This window comes from Vanellus vanellus (genome assembly GCF_965231255.1).
Source record: "Vanellus vanellus genome assembly, chromosome: 1".
Taxonomy (NCBI): domain Eukaryota; kingdom Metazoa; phylum Chordata; class Aves; order Charadriiformes; family Charadriidae; genus Vanellus; species Vanellus vanellus.
The window spans coordinates 213,426,005-213,438,447 of record NC_138905.1 but is presented as its reverse complement, the minus strand read 5'-3'; the positions used below and the strand labels follow the sequence as shown (position 1 = coordinate 213,438,447).

Here is a 12,443-nt window from a genome sequence, read left to right as displayed (position 1 = left end):
CACCCAGTTTGGTATCATCAGCAAACTTGCTGAGGATATACTCTGTCCCCTCATCCGGGTCATTAATGAATATATTAAACAAGATTGGACCGAGTATTGACCCCTGGGGGACACCACTGGTTACAGGCCTCCACCTAGACTCTGTGCCACTGATCATAACCCTCTGAGTTCTGTCACACACCAAGATTCATCTTAACTGTTTTCAAAGCCTACATGAAGATGAGATGACTCCTGCTCTGGGATAATATATTATTTCCATTGACTGAAGCAAGTTCAGAAATCTCATATAAGTGTATACACCTACAGTGAAGACATATACATTTGCTCTGATGAAACTCACTTACTGACTTTGCCAAAAGCCAGTTAGTGAATACAACAGGGTGACTTCGTCCTAAAACTCTGGAAGATTCAGACTGAAGAGAGTCACTTTGTGTTGCAGAGCACAGTCATCTTTCCATCAGCCCCTCACTGTAGCTGCTTCACAGTTTTGCAGTCCTCCACGTTAACACAGGAGAAAAGTGATCCACCTTCCAGTGAGACATGTCATAAATTGCAGCTGCTTTTTTTCAGCCTGAGCCACTCTGTTGTCCATGCCCACCCCCTCAGACCACAGGCTGCAGTGTAAGCTAAGGACTTGCAGTATTTTAACTGTTCTGCAGTGTCATGGGATGCTGAAGGATACTAGAGTACAATTAGTACATGACAGATTCATCTGCCTTCCTTACTTACTGCAACATGGAAAGGGAGGATGGAAAAATCAAAAACCTGGGAAACAAAGAAGAAGTAAACCAGGTATGATTAAAAAAAGAAGTTACCTACATTTCCTGAAGTTCTAAATAGTGGTAGTTATTGATGTTCTCTGATGATACCACAGACTTCAGGTCTGAGTAATAATGTTCCAGTCTAGGTGTCTATGTCTAGCACTGAAATAGTAGTAATTATTATTTATAGTTTACCTGAAATTGTACTGACAAGTCCCAGTCAGGGATTTACACTCCACTGAATCAGATGCTGTAAAAATATGCAGAAAAAAACCCTCGAACAATACCTGTTCTAAAGTATTTGGAATACAAGTATTAAAAAGTCAGAAAATGGCAACTTATGAAAATAATGAGATGACTATGATACAGGTAAGAACTAAATACATAAGCTTGTACATTTTAATTAGGGTGTGGGATACAGTCTCCATGTAAGAGTCAAGAAAAACTTGCTTTCAAATTTCAAGGCTATGCATTCCACACAACTGACGTAAATGGAGAAAATATTTACCTTTATCTGGCCTTTTTCGCAGGGTTCACTGCACACAGATCTGATGATATTATTTTTCTCTGACCATATTTCATCATCGTCCATTTTCAGCTCACCATTGTCCCAGCTGCCAACATTGATGTAATCAAAGTAGTCCTTCCCCATTTTCTTGAAATTCATGATTTCATACCTTTGGAAACACAAAAGGGAGACATAGCTGAGTTGAGGACAACATCATGAAATGTTTCAAATTAAAGGAACACTATACAGTCAAAATCAAGATTGTTGAAATAAAGAAGGCAAAATTTCAAGCAGTATGCTTGCCCGTGAGTGTCTCCCAATGATTTTTGTGATATCATCATCTTTCTTTTCCTTTGTTTTTTAAATTGTTTTCTACTATCACCATGAAAGTTCCCTGAACACTTTGGGGTTAAATAACTGAGCTTCTGAGAATGACTATATTCATTTAAGGAAAACACTGAAATGAGCCAGACAGGATTCATCCTGTGTAACTTTCAGCACTGAAGCCAACTGCATAGGGAACCCCAGCTGCCCCAGGCTCCCCCTATAGCAGACGCAGAGAAATCTAAACTTATAATGGCAATTCCCAATGTTAAGTGTTCCTCACCGTCTGCAGGTGCGTATTCCCCTCTTGAGAGAGGAAGCCTGAGGACAGCTAGGCTCCTAAAGTGAGGGAGAAGCAACCTAGGCCTGTGGCATCGAAAGAAACGGCCTGTGCTGTAAGACTGCAAGATGCAATTTGGTGTGGCACCCAGACAGGGGTCAGGCATCATTCTTCAGGCACAGACTCCAGGACCCTGGGACTTGCTGGAGGATCTGGGAAGATCGTCATGTCAAGAGGCACCTTGTAGTCCAGGTGTTTGAATGATGAAGTTGAGACTTGACATTTTCTGGCCTTTTTCTTCTACAGCACTGCAGCAGCAAACGCTATTCTCTCCCACCCACACAATCCCCTTCGTTTTTATATAATTTCTCGAGTGATCAGAACACATTTAATTTCTTGTACAGTAAAGTATGGAAGGGAAAGAGTAGTCATGTCTCAGACCTAGGCTGCTTTTGGATCAGATCACCTCATTATCTGGGAACAGAAGCGTTAAGAGCAGAGACAGAGCTAATCAGGGTTTTCAGGTTCATGTTACTCTTCCTCCTACTTTCTTTTAAGCTCCCACAGAGTCTTACAGAAAGTCTGTGGAGCAATGTGGGACTCACTAGCCTCCTACTGGCTGAACACCAGGCTACCCTTCTGCCTTACAGGCCAGTTCTTTCAGCACTTACTCGTAAGGCACACTTGGAAAGTTGGGCAACTCCCGAAGTGATAATGTCATGCTTTTATTTATGTCCTCTTTAGTGGATTTTGCAGTAATCTGACTAAGCACCATGAAATTCACTGACGGAAAATAAGAAAACTATATAGGCTGAGAAGGTAAACACAATCATAGGTTTAGAAAACCTCTAATAAATGACAACATTTTCCTGTCAGCAGGGACAAAATTAATCCCCAAGGCAAAGCATATGGACAGGGTTGGATTAAGAGTGATGTTGCCAGAGTGTAATTTGTGAAGTCCAATGTACAGATAAGTAAAAGAACCAGTTCATTAAATCAAATAACCTCTTAACTAAGATACTCGACTATCTCTCTTAAGTTTTGTCGAAACACTTTTAAGACTGAGAAGCAGTAGCTGTACTATATCTAACATCAGTATTTTTCCCATGCTGACATAAAAGAAAAAAAGACAGTAAAACTGTTCTGTAATACTCCACATCTATGGATCTCAGGATGCTTTTCATGAGGAAATGAAGTCTAACGGTCACAATGGGGAAACCCTGGGAGGGATCCAATGCCAAAATCACACACAGGTCTGGATCAGGATTGCAAGCAACCTGTCAAAGAAAGTGAAAGTGGAGTCTGACTGAATGGGCAATATGATATGACCCATATTATATGATTCTTGAGTCTTCCCAAAAGAAGAAGAAATGGGTAACAACACAGCTAGGAAGAAAAAATTATGATAATCCTGGATTTTGGAACATTTCACTTTCTATCCTGTTAAAGAAGGAAAGGCCCACAGCCTTGAGAATGACCTCATCACAACTGGAGATGTGAATGCCAGACTGAAACAAATGACTTGAAGCCAGATAATACTCACAAACCTGAATAAACAGGCTTTTACATATGGTTATAAAGCAAAGTTTTTTTCTGAGGTTCACAGGCACAGTAGCAGTCTGTTCTAACCAAAAAGTTTGCCTAGAAGCTACTGTGGAGCATATATTCAGCATTGTCAGGACGTTGTAAGACTCCTCTGAGTATTGCTTTGCTACAGCTGTCAATTCGGAGTTTCATGGGCAGATGAACGAAAGTACTGCCAATGCTTAACAGACCACAGGACTTAAAACAATTATCCCTCCAGTAGTAGTTTCACACTTACATCCCAAGGGGAACACTGGAAAGAAACCTTACAAAGTGAATAAACTATTGTCTCAATATGTTGTGTCTCTCTTCTCTGTGGAGGACAGTGTTGGTGGACTGATGGTAATAACCAGACTCAGGAAGTCCACTGCTATAGTGGAGGCTCACAAGTCATTGGTTGCCTGGAGATTCCTTGAGACACCACTTTAGGACAGGAGATACCAGATGGGCAACAGCACATTTCCAGCAGCGCCCTAATCATAGTGCAAAACACTTCTTTCAAAACAGAAGTGCCACAAAGTTGCTGAGAATTCACATTCTATTGGTGGCACAGCCAAATCATCAGCTTCTTGTTTTTCTTGCCTTTTCTTGCCTTCTTAATGTCTTCTTTGGAGTTTTGGTAGTATTTACAGATAGTTGTTTTCTCCCTGAGAAATCACGGCTGTTTCTTCCATACTCATTTGTTTTTTTCCATGTCCTTTCTCACCTAAAACAAGCCCTCCACTAGACTGTCTGCTTAAAGCTCAACATACACATAAAGGACCTTGGAATAGGGCCAGGATTCGAAGCATCTTGTGGGATGAATCATCTGTTGTATAATATCAAAACCCTTTTGCCATGCATAAAAATCCTGAGCTATCTAGGTCAGAAAGGCTTTTTATGTTCTGACTTCCTGCTTAGCGCCGCCACCACCACAGTACAGCTGTGAGGATTTATATTTTCGTTTTACAAAGTGAAGATGCAGCTATTAATTTGAGTGAACAGGGGAGGTGAGTTGTTCCAGCAGGACTGCACCATCTCCCAGCTGTTGCAAACAGTGTTTGACAGTGCTCAAAAGACCATAAACTACTCCAAACCTGGGTGTTAGAGATGGAGCTTCCTATAAAGCCTTCTTTATAATGAAAAACTAAATTTTGGCTCAATGTTGGGTAATTTAAGCACATAGACTGGATTTAATGATGTGACTATTGTAGAAGAGTTCCAAAAGTAAGCAAACTCTGGGAGCATTTTGTCACCACACACAGTCCATTATTTTGAGTAGACAGAGCACTTCTGCATCTTACACAAATCCAGCGAGGCTGGACTTTCCTAAAGTTGCGTTACCCTGAGTTGCACAATCAACATGATGCCCTCATGCTCTTTAGTGAAACACCAATGTCCTACTGTGACTGAACAAATGACTGCACGATATACTTCCTTTATCATCTTTCTTAGAATTGAATTTTAAAAGACGCAAGACATTCAGTTAAATTCCTTGCATCAAATGGAATTAAGTCATTATTGTTAAGCATGCCAACATGAGGAAAAGGTAAAGATAAAGGTCTCTTTGCAATGTTTAGATGTTGGTGTTGTCATGCCACATATCATTTCTTTGTGGAAGTCAGTCACCAGTCTTTCAGCAAGAAATGAGTGAAATGGAGAGGAATGAGGTAGGATGCAGTCCACTGCATCTGAGCACCATTAAAATCAGATGGGAATCCTTTAAAAGAAGTCTGGGGCAAGTCTTTTAAAAAAATAATTTGGTCAGAAAAATCCAGACTGAGCACTTTTCTTCAGAATTCAGCTATTTATAAAAATAGAAATGTTTAGCGGAAGACAGCCTTGCTCACCAAAACAGTACTGAAAATAAATTTCCATCTGAAATTTTCCTGGCTTTCTGCCAGTTTGTGTCTGAGTTCTCCTACCAGCTCACAGTGCATTTCCTTAGAGTCTGAGCCTGAAGAGTTTGAAACTGTGTCTCCAGAGACACAGACAGACTGCTTTGTAGATGGATGTCCTACTCTCTTTTGGAGAGAATGCTGAGTTCACAGGTTTACTAATAAAATAATAATAAAAAAAAATTCAGTTCTGAAATTGCAGAAATTTTCAGAAATGTCAAAATATTCTGACCAATGGGTTTACCTTTTCCTACCCATTTTATATCTTGTCTTATATTCTGCCTTATATTTCATAGATGTATGTATATACATGTAAGTAAGTTTTCAGCAAAAGAAGCTTTGTTTAAATTCAATTTGGTTTATAGTAGCACAGGATGAATCAACAGCTTACTCTGTTACGCAAGTGGAAAGGCTTTATTTGGAAGATACGGAAGCAGATTTTTAATAATTCTGATGGAAAAAAAATCTCAGACAAATCAATACAATATTTCTGATATTGTTATAAATTTCTCAATAGAAGGATTATGTCTGATATGATTGCTTATCACTCGATCAAACACATATATTTAAACACCAGAGAGAGCCACCACTGCTCTGGTGGCCAGCATGGTCTATGAACATAAAGTTGAAGGTCTGATGGTTTGTAGTGAGAAGTAATACCTTTAAATGGTGCAGATGAAAACACAAAGTCATGCAGGAAGATTTTATGCCTGAAAGTTTGTGTTCTTAAACTTAAAAATCATAAAAAATGCACTTTTTTTTTAAAGTGTTATTTTGGAAAAATAAACACAGAAAGTCAGGAAATGTGAAAATAAAAGTATGAGATCTTAGCTCTGATGTCAAGTCTGCATGCATCTACTATATACAGTCAAAAAGTCTGCTATTAAAGTTTGACAAATGTCAATATTACCTTCCTGGTGAGTCGCCGTTCTCATCAAACAAGATCATGTCCCCAGAGACTCCAGTAAAGTTAGTCTTCATGAGGGATTCCAGGAGCTTCCGACCATCTATGGGCTTCATGGCATCACAGAGGCCCACATAGCCTGGGCACAGTGACATCTGCATGTTGTGGAGGCCGTACGCCATCGAGTATATTGCGTTGATTACAAAGCCCATCTTGGAGTCCTGAACATGCTGCGTCCTCAGAGTCATCTGGCCTGCCGGGGAACATCGCAAAGCAGGTGGTTAGTGCATGGGGCTGAAATACCGTCAGCTTTTCAGACATCTGTTGGTGGGTTCATTATTAATGGTGGAAAAAGTATTTTTAAGTGTCTCAAACAGTTCACAGCAGGTGCTTTTACTGGTACACACAGTGACGAGTAAGACCAGTTATTTAAAAAAAAAAGGAATGAAAGAAGATGTTCCCCTTAAATATTTTACTATCCAGTTGACGCCTTTCTCTGTGCAGCTCCGCACCTCACGTATGTTGTTTTTCGACTACTTCTCTTCCATGTGTTTTTTTCTTTTTTAAAGCAAGCGTCATGAATATTATAATATAATGTTTTGGGGAATCCAGGAACTCCTCACCTTCTGCAGAAATCTCTCCAAATCCTGAGAAATCTTTTGTTGAGGTGTAAATGCTAACGTGGGCTCTATTCTGTAGTGACCTTGTAGATGACACTTTTGTTTCAGAGACATGGGAACCGATACTGTGCAAACAGACTGACCTAGGCACAACGCCTTTGCTGTACCAAAAGTTCCTATGCTAATAACTCTCCTACTTCTATGTCTCTTGCTCCTTTCTACTTAGAAAGTGAGGATAGTCATGAAATGCAGATGAATGCATTAAAATGTCTGTGACGATGTGGTTAAGCAATCTCTGGCCAGAATTGGCTAACCTTACTTTGTTAGGCTTTTAAAACATGATATCTGGATTTCCATTTGCTATTTAAGCTTCTGTGAAATGCACAATAAAAATTCATTCCCCAGTACCCCGAAGGCCTTTTTTTTTTATAACCCAGAGTTATTAATGACACAGATTCGCTCTGTTGGCAGCACCAGCCCAGCTAAGGAAGAGTAGGCTGGAGGTTTTCTGCCTCATATGTCATCAGTAAAGCTGCCAGCTGCACTCCAGCCACCAGATCTTTAATACTGGGGAAGTGAGAAGAGCCAGAGATAAAGCAACGGCATCAACGGTGCCGGGAATTTGTCAGACACCTGGAAAGATTTGGCTCTGGAGGGAGGACAAACAAAGAGCTCTACTAGAACATTTGCTCTCCTTTTATCAGTCAAGCAGCAATCCCTAGGAGCTAGGGAGCCCCGTGTGTGGGCAGCCAGGAGCAAAGGGATGGCAAAGAACCCTCTCTCTCCACTCTATGAGAGTCTGCCTCCCATACAGGCACTGGCAAGCGGCAGGGATGGAGCTTACACCTGCCTGTCTTGGGCTGCAGGGGCAGCACAGCGTGAGAAGTAATTCATGCCATGAAAAGACAAGACAGGCAACTTTTTTCTTGAAAGAAATGAAGAATAACACATGACTCTGAGGGTGGCACTCATCTAGTTTAACAATATCCATCCGGAAGACAAGCATGCAGTCTGATGTCTAGGCACCTTTTGTGGAGATGAGTAAGAATCTCCAGCTGGTGATTGATCCCGTCATAAAACAGGTGCATCTACTAGCTCACCTTTTCAGCGGTGAACAAGAACATCACCACGCAGTTCAAATCACTAAAACATTTTGGAATACCGGAAACATCAGGAAGGATTGCAAAGATACATAGTTCGAACTGAAAATCATTGTGTAGAGATCAGTAAGCGAATGAGAGGACCGAGAGATCCTTTTTATCCTTCTCTTTCACATGGGAGCTGTCACTTCCAGTTCCAGTCCACCTCAGGAGCAGTGATTAACATTTCGGATACTTAAATGATATGAGATTGAAATATCTTAAATGGAAAAAAAACTAGGAAACAACACACAGTGGTGTTCATTTGTTCTGTTCTACCAAGGTATTGTTTTTTCCTAATTAAAAATAATAGGCATAAAAACTGCAACAGTGGAGTACATGTAAAACCCATATTAATTGAAATTAAGTGGAAAATTGAACAAGCGTATTACATTCCAATACACAAAACTTGGTTTAACCAATTATTCATCCTCAAAATTAACAGCTCTCAAACCGTGCAGTTAATTATAGTAGCCATTAGAATGAATCAGATTTGCATCAGCAATGGTCTTTATTATGAAACAATATTTCAGCTGCTTTATTGCATATGATTGCTTAAAAATGTAATAACTTAATTCTTACAGGAACACTCTCCACTGGGCTTTGCGCTTATAGAATTATTATTATGACTTTCTTTAAACATTGAACCTCATTCAGTTCACCTGATGATTTGTAATGAGGCTGCTCAGCTCTTCATAGAAGCTGCTGGCAACTGTCAACGGAGCTGTGAGGGAATTAGCTGTTGTAAGAATTTTAATATACGTCCTGCAGTTGGAGAAAACATTTCCCCGAGATGTTAACTGCCTCACTTCATCATAGAGGGGCAAATCCACCCCGCCAAGTCTGACTGTCAGTTTACAGCACCTCAAGACTCTGTAGTTAAGGGGAACATCTCAAAAATTGAGACAAAAGAAAATTTTTGCTCTTTAATGTACTGTAATGCGGTCTTAAAAAATGCCAGTATTAAAAAAGTTGTCTGAAAGTGATTTTCAACCCATTCAACCCATTTCACAAATTACTTAGGCATGTCAGCATACAAGGAACCCTATTTACCTCAGTGATCCTACGAGTGGTTTTAAGGGAAGGCTGAATACACAAGCTAAGACCTAGACTTTCAGTCAGAAAAAAAAGTAAAAAAAAATTAAATCTAACTCTGCAACACGTATGATTTAATTAACAGATTCTTGCTGGAACTCAAACACATATTCTTAAATTCATCCATGAGTCCTGTCTTCAGTCAAGAACCTTTCCTGACACGGGATGATCATGAGACGGAGAGGTGTCATGGATGAATTTAATGATGATGACGTCAGTAATGTTCAATGGAATTGACTTTATGGATTAAACTCTTAACCAAGAATAATGAAAAAAATCTAATAGAAGTTGCGGAGTTCATACAGAATTGCTGGGCACAGAATAAATATCCACAGACTGTAACCCATATGCTTGTTTATAACATTCATAGTAGAAACTTTTCTGTTAGAGTAAAAAACCCCGCACCTATAAAAGAGTTGTTTTTCTGCATCTTGTATATTCCCATATGAGAAAAATTTGTAAAGAAGGAAATAAAAATGTCTTACTTTCCTGGGGAGCCAGCGTGATGCCATTTAATATTTGCGTGTAGGGATAAGCAAGATGTTCACATGAACATTTTAGCTGAATTCAAGCATGGGCTTTCAAAGCCAATCTCCAAATCCTTCCTGCTCGCTGTGCTTTGGTTTGGACAATCACAGTTTCAGAGCAACATATCAAATCTTTTGAAAGCCACTAAAACAAAGCGCCCCAGGAAAGCACCTAATTCACCACAGCTGCAAATGGGTGTTCAAACCTTAGGGCCAGGCTACAGCCAGTTTAGATTAAACCTCCCCTGAGCTGTGAACCTTTCTTGGCCCACGAGATGCAATCAGAGTCAGCATCACTCCCAGGATGCTGCAGACAGCAGGAGCTGGAGGTACGGAGGTGACAATGTGCGCGGGCCAGGTACAAAGCTGCATTTCGTAGGTCTCCAGTCGATTCTTATTGCAATTTTGAGAGTCTTAAGTACCTTTCCTGTGGTAGAACCGAGCAATTTTTTCAGGACATAGCTCATTTCCCCCTAAACATTGTTTGGAAGAATGTCAACCTCTTTATGAACCTGTGCTGAGTTTGGTGATTATAGAAAGTAATCTCTACTTCGGTACCTCAGAACCAATAAATATTAACACTGTATCATGGTAATCACTGCAGAAATAAAAAATTCTGCCTCCTGCAATTAAGATGTACAAGTCAATGGAAGGATGCAGGGTGAATCAAATCATACCTAATGAGGAAAGCGGGACAGCACTTGCAATCATAAATGATCAAACATTGTGGAATTCTCTGAGAAATGAGGGAATCTCAGTGGTTAGAGTATGTGCGCAGATCCCTCATTTGTGCTCTGTTTATTCCCTTATCTTTCTTGTCCAAGTAATTCTGGTAAGCAAATAAGGGCTTATCCTATTATTTTCCAAGCTGTGAGATCATGAGGCCGTTTCAGATGTGAAGTCAAATAGCCATTTCTGTCTACAAAATAATGCATAGATAAATCCTGTCCCTTTTTTGGCAAATCAGGTAACCCACATGTCCTTCAGTTTCCCACCTAATAATATTTCCTCTCTAATGCTTTTTATGTGCCATCTTTCTTTAGACTAAATATTCCTCAGGAAGAGGACTACTCATTATCTTCCTTTTCCCCCTCTGCTTAGTGCAATGGGCTTGTTATTGGCGGGAGTTTGTAGGTGCTATCGCGCTGTCTCTGAAATGAAAGTAAAATTATCCTGGATTTCATGGGAAATATTACTATGCAACCATTCTGTAGATCATTTAAGAATCTATTTATACAGGATTCAGGTGAGCCTTTTCGATACTGTTAAACACATTAAATATCAGCTTAGGAATTTGACGTCACTGGGATGATGCACCTTTTCTGTCCCCACTGCTGGGACACGGTTTGGGAAACTCCATGGGTTTCTGTCCCCATGGTTTGGGGCACTCTGGTGGTATCACAGCAGAGAATAAACGTGGGCTGTGCAGGGGGATCATGCACAGTCCTGCTCGGCAGCACCTCATGAATTTAAGAGCTTTTCCAAGGCTTAGCACGAACCTGGGAGTTTCTATGGGGAGGGCTGGCTCTGAAAGCAGCCGTGGAGCCGGGATTAACCACACAGAGACTGCCCAGCACTAAACTCCTCATCCAAATATATTATTTTCTGTTGTCACGTCTCCAAAACAGAAATACGTAGATGACGGAAAAGAAACATGTTCTTTCACCAAGAAGGTGATTCCAACTGGCAACGGTTCGTTTCTGGGATCTATTTAAAAAACAATTAGTGTACTTATGGGCACTGAGCCAAGAAAGCACTTAAGGGCGCTTCGTGGCCCCCGGTGCAGGGTGAGCCCGTCCTTGGCACGGGGGGTGCTGAGCTTTTCCCATGCTCCAGACTTTCTCCCGCAGACTCCAGCTCCCGGGCCGGGCTCGCCGCGCTCCGCCGGGCTGGGACTGCACCTCGTGGGCACAGCGTGGGCTACAGCGGCTGCTGCCGGAGGGGAGCAGTGGTGGTGGGAATATAATAACCCTCACACCCATCCCCGACCCTCAAATATGGAAAACCAAAACAAAACCAACTCTTGCAGGAAATTCTGAAATTTCACTGCTTTTTTTTCCCCTACTTGGCATGCAAACAAACAGAAAACATTCTTCAATAAAATTCATTATTTTAGGGAGTTTTGATGTAAAACCTGTCATTCCTCTGTTTTTCCCCTATTTTTTACCCTCAAGGAAGATGAAATGCATTTTTTTTTTCCTGTTTGCCAGCTGGTGACATTACAAAGCCTCATCAAGCCGGGATGTGCAAGAGTGCAAAATTACCATGGTTCAATACGCTTTTCCTACTTTCTAACTTTTCCAAAGCTGAGAATGCTTTAAATTTTAAAGAATGGAGAAAGGGTAAAAGGAGGAGCGAAAATATTTTGCACTCCAGGCAGCCCCCTTCTTATTTCATTCTCTGAGGAGAAACAAGAGAGCAAAATATGAGACAGAATATGGGAGAATATTTTTTTCAAAGTGCAGAGCGGTGTTTTTGCTATGCAATGGGCTTAACATTGAAATAAAGGGAAATGGGTGGTGTTTCACTTTTTTATTTTAAAATTTCTCAATGATCAAAAGCTTGTTTACAACACAAATCCTAGAGGACATAACAGAGGAAACCAGAAATATAGGCTACGGTCTCCAACTATCCCATAAAGTTTCCCCATGACTAATTCACAAGTTAGTTTCCATATAGTTTCCATAAATATGTCATTAAAGACTTCATCGATTCTTTGTGTTAATTTTTGTTTTGAGAGACAATAGGCTGACAGGAATGAGTTGTAGTTTTGCTATCAAATAGTCCCACTTTCACTTTCTGCTAGCAGTAGTTGAAGTTCAAG

The 12,443-nt window shown here is 40.5% G+C and overlaps 1 protein-coding gene across 3 annotated transcripts in view; it reads right to left on the bottom strand.

Moving 5' to 3' along the window:
- GRM5 (glutamate metabotropic receptor 5) overlaps window positions 1–12,443 on the bottom strand; it is a gene marked incomplete at both ends in the record, with an annotated part of 275,944 nt that overhangs the window by 38,896 nt on the left and 224,605 nt on the right. For all 3 annotated transcript variants that reach the window (XM_082490598.1, XM_082490596.1, XM_082490597.1), the window contains 2 exons: window positions 1,270–1,438; window positions 6,245–6,491. In XM_082490598.1, the coding sequence (XP_082346724.1) occupies window positions 1,270–1,438; window positions 6,245–6,491 (416 nt within the window). The remainder of the gene's footprint in view (window positions 1–1,269; window positions 1,439–6,244; window positions 6,492–12,443) is intronic.